Source organism: Equus asinus, chromosome 2, assembly GCF_041296235.1.
Source record: "Equus asinus isolate D_3611 breed Donkey chromosome 2, EquAss-T2T_v2, whole genome shotgun sequence".
Classification (NCBI taxonomy): domain Eukaryota; kingdom Metazoa; phylum Chordata; class Mammalia; order Perissodactyla; family Equidae; genus Equus; species Equus asinus.
In genome coordinates this window covers 33,287,290-33,305,465 of record NC_091791.1, presented here as the reverse complement: position 1 = coordinate 33,305,465, position 18,176 = coordinate 33,287,290, and the positions used below count along the sequence as shown (strand labels likewise).

Genomic DNA, 18,176 nt, shown 5'->3' with positions numbered 1-18,176 from the left:
GAATGATTTAAAGAATAAACTAAGTTGACATACTGAAAAATGTCTTGAGGATGACAGTTATCATTTCTCCTGCTAGCATAGTGTTGTAAGTATACATTGCCCCCGCTGTCCTGCCTCAGGTCATTGCAAATGAAAGGGAACTCTTGAAGGAGCACGGCAGGGAAGTCACCTTCTCACTTAGAAATATAAGGAAGCTTCAACTTAAAACTGTTCTCTAAACTCAACTAACATTTTTCAGTTGTCACTGTCTGTAGATCTCAGAAAGTTATACAAACTGTTGGAGATCCTTTGAAATAGTATGGTTGCTTGCTTAAGCATCAAACTTCAACAAATAATGTCAGTGGTAATTGGTATAGTGAAAAGAGCTTCACCTTTAGAGTCAGTCAGAACTGGGTTCAGATTAGGGCTCAGGCACTTGGGGTGGCATTACCTTAAGCAGGTTATTTAACTTCTCTGAGCTGTTGGAAGTTTGGTTAAAATCCAGTGCACAAGCTGGAGCTGAGAGTGGAAATTCGTTGCTTGTAATATACTATACTATCCTTCCAGCTACCTTCAAAAATGTATCCAATCAAGTAAGCCATCAGCAGACAGCTTGCAAAATGAAATGCACTCCACTATCCCAATTTCTGGTTAGAAAAAATAAATGTGGGAAAGAGGATAAGCTCCATGGTTAAACAGTCATTCTTTTAGCTGAGAGCTAAAAAGCAGTTTAACTGTGTGTGTGAAATACCAGAAACTAGCAGAATTTAAGATAATTGGAAAGTCTTAATGCACTACACTACAGATAATTTATTCGCAATGGATGGCTGTAGTGAAATGTGTAGCTGCTTCACATTTAAACATTTTTATTTTTCTTGCAAATTACCTTAAGAGAGATATAAGATAAACTACAAAGAACATACTGGCTTCAATGAAAGATAGCAGTCGTCTTCAAAGTACATAGCTTTTTCTTAGCTTACACTTTATAAAAAAAAAGGAACACAAGTAATTTTATAGTCCTTTATGAATAATGCTCTAATAAAATAAATTAAGCATTTAAATATGTTTTTCTTATTTACAGCTCGCCAGGACGTGATTATAGCTTCTCAAGCTTATCTAAAATAAAAGATAACATTTATATCAACATTTTTGATGAAATGATTGTTGAAAAACATGAGGTAAAGTAGAATAATTATAATAATCAATGTTGAAATAATTCTAAGGTCAGACTGAAGTCTAGTAACATATTTGTAAATTTGCTTTTAGATGCAATATGTCCATTTTTTAAACAGGATTTGGGGCAACTTGAAGTTAAATCAGACGTATGACAAGTCAGTTCAAAACTAACAGAGATAAACCACCTATAGGAAGAGGAGGGGTAAATATACTAAGAATTTGGGAGAAGCAGATTTCTGCAATTGAACATTACATTTAAATGTGAGCTTCCCAGCAGCCAAGAAAGAAAGATAAACAAAAATGGATTATATATTTCTCATTGTCTGTACAAAAAAATATACCACTTCTACAAAAGAGATGAAATTATTCCTAGGACAAAACCCAGTTCTGTTCAATATAATTTTAAAAATTACTGAATGTCTTCCTCATAGATAAATGAAAGTTCCTGACACAATGCCTGGTGCCATAGCAAGCTCTAAGAGAATTGTTAGTTTCTTTTCTACTGAACTTGGCACTAAGTATAAAGGTGCATATCCATTATACCTCCTCTCTCGGGGCTCTCATTAAATGCTTTAATGTAAAGGTTTATCAAATTCTATGGCAATACTATCAAAGCAGCAATTAATTCTACCTGTAGGGACTGGGGATGAGAATCAAAAAAGTCAAACTAGACCTTGAAGCATGATTCAGGAAAGTGCCTTCTATAAGAACTACTGAGAAACGAAAGGCAATGTCTTCCAACCCAGTTTTCCAGGAGATACAGACAGATAGTCTTATCAAAACATTTCCATCAACTCTTGATAAAGGCTGAGGGTACAATATTAAACAGTAATTGGTGATGGCTATTCTCCAAGGAGTTAAACCGAGTAGTTTTCTGATTATGTAAACTGATAGTGGGTAGAGCTTGGAAAACCCAAAAGAACTCCTAACAGACTTTCTCTCTCAAAAGTTAATTATTTCAATGATCAGTTTGGCCAGAATTGAAATAGCAGTCGATTAACAGTTAAATTCTTGCAAGTGCTTTGTGTTGTTTTTCACTGAAATCCATATGCTTTAGGTATCAGACTTACATGTGACAACTTAGGCATGCTGTTTAGAAAAAGAAAGGGCCTGGCTTATATTCTTGCCCTCTTGTCATGGATTTGGTTGCAAGGTAACTATGGGCCAAAACATTCCATTTTCTCATAAAAGACCAGAGCTAGGCTGAACCCTGAGATGACCACCCAGTTGAAAGAAGGTTTTGGTCTGTCATTGACCTATGATATTCGTTAGAAAACAGTTTCTTCCCATGCCGCAATTTTCCTCTCTTTTCTGTGTGTTTTTTCTTCCTGCTATCAACTATTTCTTACTTCCTGTGTGTCTCCCCTTCGTTAGTTTCTTGCTAGCAGGAAGCTGAGGACTTGGAAGTCTTACAGACGTGTGGCCTATATTTAGCACTGGGCATGAAAGAGCTGGACTGAACTGCGTTTGGAGCTCGCAAAGCAAGCCCAGGACACAGCTCCAGATTTGGAGCGTATGTTTACTGAAACTGTAACAAAAATCCTGATGGTCACAAAAAGAACTTAAACTAATCTAATACTTGGTTGTTGGTTTAAATGTGGTTTTTTTCTTTTTTAATTTGAGGAAGGTTAGCCCTGAGCTAACATCCATGCCCGTCTTCCTCTACTTTATATGTGGGACGCCTGCCACAGCATGGCTTGCCAAGTATGTCCGCACCTGGGATCCGAACCAGCGAACCCCGGGCTGCTGAAGCGAAACGAGCAAACTTAACTGCTGTGCCACCAGGCTGGCCCCCTAAATGTTTTATTTAAAAAAGAAAAATTAGTTATTTTCAAGATTTTAAAATTCATTAGCATATAATTGTTCAGCAGTTTGTTATAATTTTTGACCTGCTATTATCTACCCTCTTCTTATTTCTAACTTTATCCAAGTGTGTTTTTCTATTTTTTCTGATTTAATTTGGAAGAGATTTGCCTATTTTTTAAAGAACCAATATAGAAGTTGATCTTAAATTCTACTCTTCTTGTGTTTTCTATTCGTTTATTTCAGCTTGTATTTTTGTTGTTCTTTCTCCTGATTTCCTTGAGACTATAATTTTTGTACTTAGTTTGGCCAAATGAGTTAAATGTCTAGTTTGTTCAGTCTCTCTCTCTCATAAATAATGAAAACATTTTAAGACTATGAATTTATCTCTAAAAACATCTTAGACTGTATCTTTTATAGTATTAGGTTACTTATTATTTTCATTTTTTATTTTCTATATGTTTTTATTATGTTTATATTTTCCTTGACCTCATAGTTATGTAATATTATGCTTTTACTTTTTCAAATGTTTGAGTGACTTTAGTGTAAACTTTGATTTTAAATTCCAGTTTTATTACATTGTAGCCAAAGTGGCTTTGTAGTTTTTAATAATTGGTGCTGTGATTTTTGAAAAAAAAAAACCCTTGAAAATGTTTTATTTCTGAGGTTTAATTTTAACTGTATGCTTCTTCTAGAGTTTACAAACCACTTCAGGTAAGTTTAGGTTATTCAGATGCAAGAAACTCAACCCTAGATTGCTTAATTAAATTTGTATTGACAAACTTATTCTGGTAAACATTTTGCTTTCTATCCAAGGGAAAATAAATAGTAGCAACAACAGGCTAAAATGGAAAGAATGCCAGTGCTTCAGATCAAGAAACTGGATATTGTTAGCATCACCCCAGAAGCCTCTTTTGTGCTCTTTCCAAGTCACTTCCTCCCCAAGAGTAACTAGTATCTTAATTTCTAACAGCATAGATTGGGTATTGCTTATTTTTGAACTTTGTATGATTGAAATCTCATACAGTATGCGTCCGTTTGTGAATGGCTTATTTCTCTCTACATTGTGTTTCTGGGAGTCATCTGGAATGTTGCATTTAGCAATAGTTCATTGATTCTCATTGCTGTATAGTACATTATTGTAGGAATATATAGCAACTTTTTAATGCATCTATTGTTGATAGATAATTTGCTTCTTTCTAGTTATTGGCTCTGACAAATAATACTGATATAAATATACTTGTACATGTCTTCAGGAAATATACCTATGCACTTCCATTGGACTTGTACTTAGGAGTGAAATTACTAGCTCTTGGATTGTGTATATGCTCAGCTTTAGCAGTTTAATGCCAAACAGTCTAAAATGGTTGTGTCAATTTATACTTCCACCAGCAGTTTATGAGGGTTCTAGTTGCTCCACATCCTTGCCGTTACCTGGCATTGTCTGATTTTTTCATTTCAGCCATATTGATGAAAGTGTAGTCATATCACCTTGTGGTTTTAATTTGCATTTTCATGATAACTAATGAAACTGAGCACCGTTTTCTATGTTTATTCGCGATTTTGATATCCTTTTTTCTGAAAGATCTGTTCAAGTATTTTGCTCATTTTTCCACTGATTTATAACAGTTCCTTGTATAGTCCAGATATGAGTATTGTCAGATATGCATAATATTTTTCCCACTCTGGCTTGTCTTTTTTGCTTTCTTCATACATCTTTGGATGAAAAGAAAATCGTGATTTAATATAGTACAATACAGTGAATGGTGGTGCCTTTTTGGTCCTCTTTAAGAAATATTTGCCCACTTAAAATCATGAAGATATTATCCTGTGGTTGCTTCTAAAAACTGTATCATTTTACCTTTCATGTTTAGATCTAAAACCCAAATGGAATTGATTTTTGTGTGTCTGTGAGGTAGAGGGTCAAGATTTACTTTTCTCCCATAAGGATCTTCAGTTGACCCAGCACCATTCGCCCACTTCCCTACAAAGTTACCCTTTGTTATAATTCTGGTAACTGTATAAATGTGTTTTATTTCTGGACTCTCTGTTCTGTTCTGTTGGCCTATTCATCTGTCCTTGCATTGATACCACACTGTCTTGATTACTAAAGCTTTGCTATAAATCTTGATATCTAGAAATCTAAATCTTTGAGCTTTGTTTTTCTTCCTTAAGATTGCTTTGGCTGTTCTTAGCCCTTTGCATTTCTATATAAATATTAGAATCAGCTTGTAGTTTTCGAAAACAAGACAAAATCTGCTGGGATTTTTATTAGGATGGATTGAATATATACATCAATTTGATTAGAATTGACATCTTTACAATATTGATCTTTCCAATCCACATACATGGTATATGTCTCCTCTCCTTCTTTAATTATCTCTGTATTAGTCAGGGTTCTCCAGTGAAACAGAACCAATAGGATATATAGAGATATATAAAAGAAAATTTATTATGGGAATTGGCTCACGGGATTATGGAGGCTGAGATATACCGCAATATGCCGTCTGCAAACTGGAGAGCCAGGAAAGCCGGTGGAGTAATTCAGTCCAAGTTCAAAGGCCTGAGAAGAAGGAGATTGCTAGTCTAAGTCCCAGAATCTGAAGCCCCCGAGAACCAGGAGCTTCAGTGTCCAAAGGTAGGAGAAGATGCATGTCATAGCTCAAGAAGAGAGAGGATTTGTCCTTCCTCCGCCTTTTTGTTGTATTTTCCTGTCCTCAGAGGATTGGATGATTCCGCCCACGTTGGTGAGGGTGATCTTCTTTAATCAGTCTGTTGATTCAAGTGCTAATGTTTTTGGAAACACCCTCACAGACACACCCAGAAATAATGTTTTGCAAGCTATCTGGGCATCCCTTAGCTCAGTCAAGTTGATGCATAAAATTAACCAACACAATCTTCTTTTCCCAGTTTGCAGCATGATGGGGCTTAAGCATGGTCTATAATCAATTGTAATATTCTAAACAGACCAAAATAATAAATTTCTCTTTCCACACAGATGGTTGGCCTCTTGTTTACTTCTTTAATTACAAGGTCATAGAATTATAAGGCATATTTGGACGAAGGCTAAAGTAGGGATAGGAAAGGAAGGAAATCAAACCAATCTTGCAAATCTGAAATTCCCATAATAAAGGTGACTAGCACCTTGGGAAAAATAAACAATCTGTAAACTAGCATAAAAAAGGTAACTACCAAGCAATCAGAATTGGTCTATCAGTGCAATCATTTCTCAAAAGAGAGATCTTTCTTAGGAACCGATCTGGGCTCAGAAGACTGCTTGTTAGATCAGAGAAACCTGAATTACATGGTTTTAAGGGCTTAAGTTGAGATAGCCTCGTGGCTCACCTTTTTCCAATAGGCATGCCATGCGGTTAAAATTACTCAGCCATGTCAACAAACCTGCATCTTTTTGATTGTGTTATATCAACCATAAAACTTCATCTCCTTTTCTGATTGACCTAGCATCCATGATGCTAATCTCCTCTTTGAATGAGTCATCATTATTTCAATGTATTTTCACTACCATTTAACATCTTTAAAATGTTGTTAATGGTGGTGATGTCTTTGGGAGTTGAGTTAAGGTAATTTTCATTCTTTTCTCTGTATTCTTTAGTGTATTTTCAAAGTTTGCTATACTGAGCATATCTGCTATAATAAAAGTATATACATTAAAAATGTTTTACATTGTTTATTAACATATAGGAAGACATCTTAATTTACATAAGAAGAAGCCTTTCCCTGACAAGGCAGCCTTCTTGGAGCCATGGTTGGGAGTTCTTTATCATTTGGGCCCCTAGTACACAGTTCATTTCACCAAGCCATTAGTCAGTCCCAACTCTATGGTTGACAATTAACGTATAAAGCTGTTACTCCTAATAACAAGATAAGGGAGCCTATTGGGCAAAGTGGGTTGCACCCTAAGAAATCACATCCCAGGACAAAAATTAAAGATTTTTTTCAGTAATTCAGATATTTGTTATTTCTGTCTTTAAAAAGCAAAAAGTGCACAAATGCTCTTTGGATGGGGATAACATAGAAATGTATTTATACATTTCAATACATAAAAGTAATGAATGCATGAAGATTGGTTCATGTGTTTCTTTGTGAGTTCAGAGCAAACCCCACCCCCCCCCACCCCCCCCCCACCCCCCCCCCCCCCCCCCCGTCACATCCAGACTCCACCTTGCCCCATGGCCACCACTGCAGTGTTGGTGGGAGTGATACTGGCCCTGATATCATTTCCCCTACATTAAACCCAGCATATATATAAGCACCCTTTCCCTGCTTACTCCCTGGTTCCAGAATCCACTGTCTGCCATGGAGACAAATAGCCAGGGTCACCCACCTGGATTCCTTATCATCTCCTCCTCCCTGCAAACAGCATCCCAAGGCTGAATGCAGGCTGGTGGAAAAGCTTGGACCACCAAGGCCACTGACTCCCCCCACCTCTCTACAAACAGCCGCATTCCTCACACACCTTTAGAACCTCCCATCTTTCAGGGAGACGAGATGAAATGAGACAAATTTGAGGGCTCGCTCTCATCTCCCAGCTGATGTCACCTGAAATAAAAACCCTTTCTTTGCCATAAGCCTGGCGTTCCAGTTTTTATTTGGCCCCTCTTGTGTGGCAGGTAAAGAACCTGTTTGTAGGCGGTAACAGAAGCACCACTCTCAGGGGTCTCAATCCACACTGTCTTTGCATGTTGAAGGGATTATTTTGATTTGCAAGATGATAGAGATATACAACATCTCACAAATATCTCAGATTTATTTAAAAGCCCTAATCATTAGGGGCCAAACCGATCACAGCAGGAGCCCCACTTCAACCATTTAACCATCCGAGTGACTGGCCCTGCTTCAACTTATGCCAGTATGTTGCAGATTAAGCATATGTTATAGCTCAAGAATATTAAGTCTTGTTTTTATCATTTGCTATAAACAATTCCTATATTAATAGATTCCTTAGCTATTGCTGCATATATAATTCACATTGATGGTCTTAAAATTCTTTCACTGCTTCTCAGAAACAATGCATAGAGAACTTATTTTAAAGTGAACCCCAATAGAGGTGTAATCTATATCCTGAGACAAGGTAGATCTAGGAAGCCTGCAGTGTCCCTGGGACCTGGGGTGGAAAGATTAATGCAGTTGAGGTCACATCAGTCAGAAGTCCAAGACCTTAATTGCTACAAAAACTACCCAAGTGTACCTGTTACCTTTTCGATTAGAGCCACACAGTCCACCTTGCTGAGCTCTGTTGTTGCTGGTCAGCCTCTGGATTTAAGACCCTTCTAGTATTCCCTGATAAGCAGAAGGGATAACTTGTCAAGTGCAGAGTTATAAGGAACCCCACATGTCTAAAGGCAATAGTTATGAGCTGAAGTCAGGAATCAGGGGTGTTGGTGGCTTTTATTCAAACTTCAGCCCTTCCCAGCTGCAGGTAAACAGCAGGGAGAGCAGAAGGAGAAAGAGATCAGATAAGATATGGGAGCATTTACTTTTGCAAGGTCTTTGCATTTCTAACCTTGACCATCTACAAGTGGCTTATTAGCTGTATTTCTTTAATTTCTTAATTGTTGCTCTAGATTTTACAATATATTCTTTACCACAATCTATCTTTGTGTATTATACCACTTCACATATAGTGTAAGAACATGATATTAACACTTCCATATCCCCCTTCTGTGCTTTCTGTTAGTAGCATTATGCATTTTAGTTACACCTATGTATTAACTCCACAAGAGGTCATTATTTTTGCTTTAAATAGTCAATTATCTTTTAAAGAAATTAAAAAGTGAGAAAAAATATCTTTTGCCCTTTGGGTTTTTTTTAGAAAGAGAGAATAATTTTTTATACTTACATGCAAGTTTTTGAAATTATTCATCACATGATATAAAGTAATTAATAGAAAAATTATTTATTTAAATAGAATGACTGTTTCAAGAGCTGCAGTGGTCATTCATATATAAGAAAGAATTGGCTTGGATCCATTGTCTTCCCTTTCTCTGCTCTTCTGCAACAATCTGAGGTAATAGAAAATGATTCTTTGCTAATTATTCTGTGTTTTTACCTCTGGCTTATAGAAACACTTACCGTTGTCTTTGAATCAGATTCTGTGACTGGCAGGTTGGTAGGTCAGTTAAAATGATCCTGTATTTGAGAGCTCCTGGGGTGTTGGAGTGTTTGAAGGTTTTAGCTGTCTATAGAACAGGAGATGCCCACAAATTTATTTCTTATGTCTTCTGAGTATTCATTCGTAAAGAATAGGACAGCTAGGGGCCGGCCCCGTGGCCAAGTGGTTAAGTTCATGTGTTGCACTTTGGCGGCCCAGGGTTTCGGCGGTTCGGATCCCGGGCACGGACATGGCAACCACTCATCAGGTCACACTGAGGTGGCATCCCACATAGCACAACAAGAAGGACCCACAACTAGAATATACAACTATATCCTGGGGGGGTTTTGGGGGAAGACAAAGAAGGAAAAAAAAAGGAAGATTGGCAACAGATGTTAGCTCAGGTTCCAATCTTAAAAAAAATAAGACAGCTAGACTTAGGTTTTAAAGCAACATTTATATTTGTATATAATAGTTTTATAGCACCAGATTCACAAATGTTGTGATTAATGATGTTGCTTTGTAACCATGAGTTCCAGGAGTTTCGGCTCCTCAGCATTGTTTATTGATAATGCTGATGTGGATGATTGCACCTGTCTCTGTGATACCCCCAGAAGGCTCTGCTGTTGGGTTGTTTAGCAAGAATATGCCTACATAATCAGCAAAATATTAAAAGCCCAGCCTAGACTCCATTTTAGGCTTTGTTACTTACTTACAGAGCTATCCTAGATACAGAAGATTCAGAAATGGATTTTCTGCCTCAAGGAGTTCACTGTCCGTAGAAGAAAACTAACATTTCAGTACAACATGATAATGCTGTAGAGCTTTGATAGGGGCATGAAATAGGTACTATGAGAACGTACAGTAGGGAGTACCTTACTCTTCCTGGATTGGAGGGGGTTGTGGGGGATGGTGTTCAGAAGGCTTGGGAGTGGGTAAGAGGAGAATGAAAGGTCAGGGAAGTATTTACAGAGGTGATAACTTTTGAATCAAGTCCCTAAAGATGAGTTGGTCAAGCAAACTCACGCATTTGATTCCGAAGGAATTACGTGTGTCTCAGTTAGCCCTGCGTTCGGCCGTATGCAACAGAAAACCTGATTAGCAGTGGGTGAGGTTAAGAGGTCTAGTTATCTCACCTAAAAAGAAGTCTAGATGCCAGTGCAGCAGCTCAAGAATATCATCAAGGATCCAAGCTCCTTTTGTCTTTCTGTTCTGGTGCTTATTATATGGCTTTCGTCCTCATAATTGCAAATTGTTCACTGCACTTCCAACCTCACATTCCTGTTGCAGACAGGAGGAAGTAAAACAGAGACTTCCCCCAGAAAACCCTGTCAGACTTCTTACCTTTTATTTATGTGACTTGGCTGCTACATGGCTGTCATGTTGCCATCTAAAACTGTTGGTAAGAAAGGAGAGAATGGATATTAGGAAGGAGAGTAGAAATGTCTGCAAAATACGCATTCACAGGAAGTCATGAGGGAGCATTTTGCAGATGTAAGTGCTGCAAATAAAGAGCAATAGAGACTTAAGCTGTTGGAAGTTCAGGGCTTCCTACATTTGTAAATCCCTGAGGCTGTCTCTCAGTCTCAGGCCAGACTCTAGGAAAGAGAGGTAGTTAAGAATGTGAGCTTCAAAGGTGGGCAAACCTGGGCTGTAATTCTGGCTTCACTACTCATTAGATGTGTGATCTTGTACAAATTACTTAAGTCCTCTGAGCCCTAATTTCCTCATCTATGGAGATAAGAGCAGTATGTACCTTATTAAATGATATGATCTATATGAAGCACTTGGCACAGTGCCTTGCACATAATAAGGGCTCAATAATTATTAGCTATTGTTAATAGTTATTATTATTGTAAATTATCTTGTCCCTCCTAACACATACACACACAAGATCTCTCCTCTTGTGGACCTCTGAGTTGTTACATTTTTTTTTTCTACACCCAGTGCAAAATGTAACGTGGTCTTTTAGCCTCTTCCCTGAGCTTGAAGTAGATTGTCTAAGAGCTTTTATCACTCTGGTACAGTAACTTGCTTCCTCATTTCATCCCTTTCTTATTCCTGCCCTCTCCACACAGTACGTATTAGACAGGGACCCAGGGTGTCAAAGGTGCCTGTGAACAGCTCGCCGTGGAGAAGCTGATCATCCTTGTACAAGTGTATATTAGTAGAACCAACTTGTACCTTTGCAAGCCTGTTTCCTCCTATGGAGAAGACTGAGCTGGGCTGTACTATATTTGACTGATGTTTATTTTCATCACGTAGAATCTATTATATTGATATGTTCTTTCAGGTTAGTGGAACATTTCAAGTAAATATTCCACCAGTTTTGCTTGGGTATACTTGGAGTAAGACTTATGTGTCTCCTAAAGAAGATTATAATGGGCAGAATTTAAGAGAATGTGCCTTCTTAAATATTTTTGCTACCATTGAACCTCAAATATCGTATGTCACCTGTAATCCAGAACTAGACAAGGTAAGTTTTACAGTGAGTTATTTTTATATACACTATCAAAGAAGTGAAAACTATTTTAAAAACTAGTAATAATTTCGAAACTGGCAAAAATGAACATTGGTTCTTGATATTTTCCTGTAGGAACAATATGATACGATGTTGAAATATTTTAAACTTGATTCTAGTTTTCAGATCAAATTGATGTTTTGGAGAGAGCACGGATTTTTAAGAGAAATTGTAAGGCTCTGTTTCCCAAGCGAAGAATCATAACTACGGTTTTTAATGATGAAGGGATACAGATCTTAGTAACAAGATATATCAAGGCATTAAATCCACCTCAACAACTCCTGGATATATTTCTTCATGATTCGAACGCAACACTTGTAAGTTATATTTATTTCAGTAGCTTTGTGGAGATATAATTGATATACCATGTATTTCACCCATCTAAAGTGTGCGAATCAGTGGTTTTTAGTATATTCACAGAGTTGTGCAACCATCACTACAGTACATTTTAGAACATTTTCATCAGTCTAAATTTATATTTATTTTAACTTGTTTACTTTTTTTATATTAACTTTGAGTATAACTTTCTTACTAAAATTGTTTTACCTTCAAAGACAGTTTCCTGAGAGAGAAACCATCTGTGTTGCAATCTGTCCTCCTGAGCCCCAGATGAAAGAAAACGTTTCTCCCTGATCCCCTTCTTTTCTGCCCAGTTGGACTGGAGGGTCACTGTTGCCACACCAGTCACAAGACTACAATAGCTTTCCAACTTTTCTACCAAACTTTGAAGAACGACAGAAAAATTCCTTTGACTTCTAGGCAAAATAAAAGGTTATGTTCTTAAAGGGGTTCTGTCCTTCTAAAGATTGCTTCTTGTTGTATGTGGGAATGAAGAAACTATGTTCTATTTTGCTCTGTAAACCACCAGCATAACACTTCCCACCCCATTCCTCTGTGGCTTTGTGCACATCTATTTACCAGCTGACAAAAGAGACACTCAAAATTTAATTTCATATAAAATGAAACTTTATTCATTATAGGCTCAAAAAGAGGACATAGCTCCTTCCATTTTGAGAAAGGAAAATATGAAATCAGAAATATAATGCTCCCCCTGAAAAAGAAAATAAGCTTTGATTAAAGGATGTCTATGAAAAATCACTTATGCCTTTTATTTATTCAGGTTTGATCAAGTCTTTTGGCTTTCCTCAGAACATTTATATTATTTGTCCATTGAAGCTCCCTTAGGTGGATTCTTGAAGCTAAAATCAAAAGCCCTAATTTAGGTTGCCTTTTCCTACACTCTGCTTTTCCGTCATGGGTTTCTTCCTGCCTTTGTTTCCTGCCCCCCAAAGTCCAAGGACATAGTAATGCTCTCAGATTTCTTTCAGAGACAATCTTTGTCTTTTTAAAAAAATATAAATCCCAGCTCCTTTGCTTACCAAGGACTGCGAACTATGTTTAGTTAATTGCATGAGTCAGAAACATGACCAGTGTAGGTGGTCATAACAGTATATAAATGGTGGCTATTGTAAATCAGTGAAAATGTTAGTGAACTTTCTGTGTTAATTCATTTTTTATTTGTATCCCTTCCTCCTTTCCTCCTTTAGTCTGAGTCCTTGTCTCCAGACCTGTAGGGGGAACAATCCACAGTATAACTTCTGTTGTTTGAGAAAGCAGACCACCAAAATCTACTTGCTGCTTATATTAACAAAAATAATCCTGATAGGCTTTGAACCTAGAAGCAAATCAAACTTTTGCCATTCTTCATCTTTGTTCAATTTTTTAACAGTTATGTTTTAAAGGATATATGTAATATATCATGTTTAAAATTTTAATAATTTATTACAATGAAATGTAGTGGTTAACAGGCATGCTCTGGAGTCAGGCTAACCTGGGCTTATTCCCAGAGACCCCATATATTGTGTTAGCTGTGTGACTCTGGGCAAGTTGTCTTAGCACTCTAAGCTTGTTTCCTCCTCTGTAAAACAAAAATAATAATAGTATGTACTTCATAGGCTTGTAGGATACACTAAATGTGATGATAACGCATGTGAAGTACTGTGCTTAGTGATGGGCATATAATATGCACTCAATAAATGTCAGTTAATATTATTCTAGGACCTCATTGCTCGCTTTGTATCTTTGATTCCTATTATGCCTGATACACTGGATGAAAATGATGGTTTTGATATATGGATGACATCAGAGGTAACAAATTACATTTTATAATTAAAAAGTATAGTATTTATTGCTTGCTTTAAAAAAAAAAAGATTGGTACCTGAGCTAACGACTGTTGCCAATCTTCTTTCTTTTTTTTTCTTCCCAAATCCCCCCCAGTACATAGTTGCATATTTCAGTTGTGGTCCTTCTAGTTGTAGCATGTGGGATACTGCCTCAGCGTGGCCTGATGAGAGGCGCCGTGTCTGCGCCCACGATCCAAACCGGCGAAACCCTGGGCCGCCAAAGCGGAGCGCACAAACTTAACCACTGGACCATGGAGCCAGCCCCTACTTGCTTTTTTTTAAAAGAAAGCTTTTAAGAAACTATTATGCACTTACGTAGTACATTGCCTTGTGAAATTTGAAAGCATTTGATAATTTAATACATCATTTTCAGCGCTATAAGAATTCATAGAAATAATTCTTAAAGACCAAAAATCTTACTCAACATTATAATTGATAGCTCATTAATATTTTGAGTCGACAGGAATTCCAGGAGTATAATATGACATTCTTCAGAGAGCAGTATGTCTTGTCACTGTCAGACCTGAAGTCTAGGGCAAATACCACCACTTCCCAGCAGCTTTCCCCAGTCTCCCCATGTCTGAATGAAGAGCTTGTATAGCAGTGTTCTTCCTTAGCACTTGGATTAAAATTCTCCTTAGACTGGTTGCCAAATAACAAACAGGCCCCATGCAATATTTGGAACGTATACTAAAAAATTGTTTGTTTAGGGGCCAGCCCGGTGGTGCAGCGGTTAAGTGCGCATGTTCCGCTTCGGCAGCCCGCAGTTTGCAGGTTCTGATCCCGGGTGCGGACCTATGCACCATTTGTCAAGCCATGCTGTGGCAGGTGTCCCACATAAAATAGAGGAAGATGGGCACGGATGTTAGCTCAGGGCCAGTCTTCCTCAGGAAAAAGAGGAGGATTGGCAGCAGATATTAGCTCAGGGCTAATCTTCCTCAAAAAAAAAACCCAAAAACAAACAAACAAAAAATTATTTGTTTATCTGAAATCCAAATTTAACTGGACACCTATTTTCCCCCCCAAATCTGGCAACCCTAATTAGAATACTTCTTCCATTCCACCTTAAATTATATTTAGTTGCGTATATATTGACCCCATACTGTTACTCTGTACATATACATCCCAAGTTTAATTTCTTTGACTGAAGAGGCAGACTTGATTATTATTTATGTTTATATTCATCACTTGTACACTGATTTAAATTTAGCAAGCATTCGATAAATATTTTTAATTGGAAAATGCTAGTATGGTGGGAGCCTAAGAGAGGGACACTTTCCATCTGGAACTAATAGTCCTGGTGATTTTCTAGAAGTTTTAGAGGCTCGATTTGAGCTGAAATGGATTTAGGGGGCACAGGGCTAACTTAATAGGTCAGCTGCCCTGCCTTCTGTTAAGTGGGAACAAGGAAGACACAAACATGGGGTCCCAGTGATTCAGTGATTCAAATCTGGTAGAACTCCAAAAGGTGTGATTAACTCTAGACTTTTGAGACTCTCTGAATTAATCAGAATATGTTCAGGGGTATTATGATCCTGCAGAACATTAAAAGACAGCCTCCAAAATAGCTAAAAATAACCATAAAAATAACCATTCAGGCAAATACTAGTACTCCCAAGTCCCCACCCCCCCCCCATCCAAACAGTCCCCATAATCAAGAGGTTACAGTAGGCATGGGATTCCTCTTGGCTAATGTCTTCCCATTGACATGAACTCATTGGCCATGGAATGCCTACGAGTGTGTGACTAATTAAATTGTCACAAGACAGGAGTTATTTTCTCCTACCTAACATAGTCTTTGAAATCAAAGAAACCTTGGTTCAATTCCTGCTTCAACCGCTTAATAGCTGGGTGACCTAAGATGAGTTGTTTAGCTTCTGTGGACCTCAGTTTCCTTGTCTGTGTCCTACAGGGGTTTTGAAAGGATAACATATACAACGTATCTAGATGGAACTCAGTACATTAGTTACCTACTCTTATTCATTCCCTCTTCCTCTTGTGAAATCCAGTCAGGGGAACCTCCTTGGCTTGACACTGAAGACTACTCACATTCTCCCCTTCACTCTTTTGTTCACACTTCTCTTTCAGAGGAGTCAAGTTACCATCCACCTTAACCTCCATCCCTCACCATCATGTTCAGCTGGTGTGTACTGATGTGGCCATATCAGTTGTTAAAACATTGAAATACTTCCATATTGATTGGCAAATAGTCACTGCCATGACTGAGGTCCCCCTCCGCAATCTCCCTGGCCCCCACAACCCTTTCTCTGAGACTATAATGAACTGGAAAGCACATGTCCCATCTAAATGGTGCAGCTGCTACCAAGCAACAACAGATTATTGCCATATGAATATCTGGGCCCATATATGTTGTTAGAGCTTTTGATTTTTCAAGAGAAGCCAGAAATCCAGAATTTTATATGAGATCTTCCAATTTTTAAAAACATTCCAGGGGCCAAATAAAACACACCTCTCATCTAGAACTATAGACCACCAGTCTGCCACCTCTGCTGTGCTTTTCTCCTCCTGTTACAACTGCTTCACCAGTCACCCTATATTTGATTACACCCAGCACAGCTGTTCAGCTCTTTCAGTTGAAGAAGTTTCAATCACTCATCCTGATTGGGCTCCAACTCAGATCTCTTCCTCTCTTTGAGGTGAGAGCACTATATTGATATAGGACAGAGTATAGCTCCAGTGACCAAAGGATCCCCTCCTCCAAAATACTGAGATGTCCTATCAGATGAGGTTTTTAAAATGCCAGTCCGTATGTCCCTTTTTGCCTAGGACAGTTTAATATTTGTCCTAAACAAAAATGTCCCATTTTGGATAAATCATTTGGTCACTTACACAGTATCCACACTAATTGTCCTTTGAAAAAGATGACCCCTGTGTTCCAAGTTAATATTCTCTCCTTCTAATGCCCCAGTGTTTTATCCGGCAAAAGGTACCAGAGCTTTCAGCTTTGCAGTCATCTTAGTGACCTGGTAAAAAATATGTGTGCTTGAAACTGGAGGAAGTAGAGGGGCTCTAAATCTGTTGGATGCTTGCATTACTCATCGTTCTTTTCCTTTTTTCTCTGTTCTTTTGCTTTGTTTTGCCTTAGCGCTGCATCAGCTTGGCTATTGGAAACAAGGAGGAGCATGCCATACTTCTCTGTAATTTCTTTCTGTATTTTGGAAAGAAAGCTTTGGTCCTCCTGGGAACCTCAATGTTGGAAGTAAGTGCTGGAGTTAATATTTAAATAGTGTAAACAAGACTAATCAGCTTTCGGCTGCATGATTAAAAGACTTCAACCCCAGGCTTCCATCTTTTCACAAGCTAGGTAGGGAATTTCATGGGCAAAAACTTATTTAGGAGAATGATGTTGGTTCATCAAAATTTCTGCAATGTAAAGAATGACTTCCTTTTGTTTTTCTTCTTTGTAAAATAGTACTAGTGCTACATCGGGGGGTTACTAGAAATATTAAATTACATGATAAATATGTGGCAGTGATAGCAGCACCTGGTTCAAGGCACGTAATAAACGGTGGTGGTGGTGGTGGTGGTGTGGCTTACAGTAGTAGCTGGAGTGGTTGTTAACCATCGTTACCACCGGCATCTTTATATGTTTCTAATACTGTATTTTAAGATCCTGAAGAAATACTTCTCCCTATTCTCCACTGTTCAGTTCTCAGTTGTACAAGAAGTGGGCCAGAAATTAAATTTTGCCTACCTGAAATTTTTACAACTTAATAGTATGTTCCTGAGTTTATACCTCCAGAAAGCTGTCTTCTTTTGGGCTGTTTCTATTTCTACCACAAATATCTTGATAAGTATCAAAATTTACAGCTTGGTTTATGGTTTTTGTCATGGTCACTTATTTCTCTACATTCCCTTGGCAAAGCTTATTATTTCTGTCATGTTTGTTAACTAAAAGCCTGTGGTTAATTTCCCCCGTATGATTCCCCCGCTGTAGTTTTAAGTGCCACTAGATGGCAGTAAACAGTCAACAACAGTTCAACAAACATTGCATTTGTACCTGTAACTCACACAGTGGGTGGCAGCCCTCAGCTGTGTGGTTGAGGCGAAGCCTCCTCTTTACTGTAGAGAAGATGAACACGGTGACAAAGAGCAAGGCTCTGGAGTTAGGGAGACCAGGCTGCACAGCACAGTTAAGAATATGGGTTTGGGGGTCAGAGAGGGTTTTAAAACCCAGCAATGCCGTTTACTAGATGTATGATTGCAGCCTTGTTTACTTCTCTGAGCCTCAGCTGTCTCCTCCACAAACAGCAATATACCCTTTACTCTTACCCTGGACAAGCCCCATACCCTCTGATTCTTCATCTGAAAGATGGACATAATCATCATCCCTACCTCACAGAATTTGGAGTGAATGAAAGTGAGAAAATTAGTATGAAT

The 18,176-nt window shown here is 38.0% G+C and overlaps 1 protein-coding gene across 1 annotated transcript in view; it reads left to right on the top strand.

The window, feature by feature from the left end:
- CC2D2B (coiled-coil and C2 domain containing 2B) overlaps nt 1-18,176 on the top strand; it is a 95,304-nt gene that overhangs the window by 63,632 nt on the left and 13,496 nt on the right. Inside the window, exons 23-28 of the mRNA XM_044753355.2 lie at nt 1,061-1,157; nt 8,888-8,986; nt 11,364-11,546; nt 11,711-11,908; nt 13,650-13,739; nt 16,882-16,995. Coding sequence (XP_044609290.2) covers nt 1,061-1,157; nt 8,888-8,986; nt 11,364-11,546; nt 11,711-11,908; nt 13,650-13,739; nt 16,882-16,995 — 781 coding nt within the window. The remainder of the gene's footprint in view (nt 1-1,060; nt 1,158-8,887; nt 8,987-11,363; nt 11,547-11,710; nt 11,909-13,649; nt 13,740-16,881; nt 16,996-18,176) is intronic.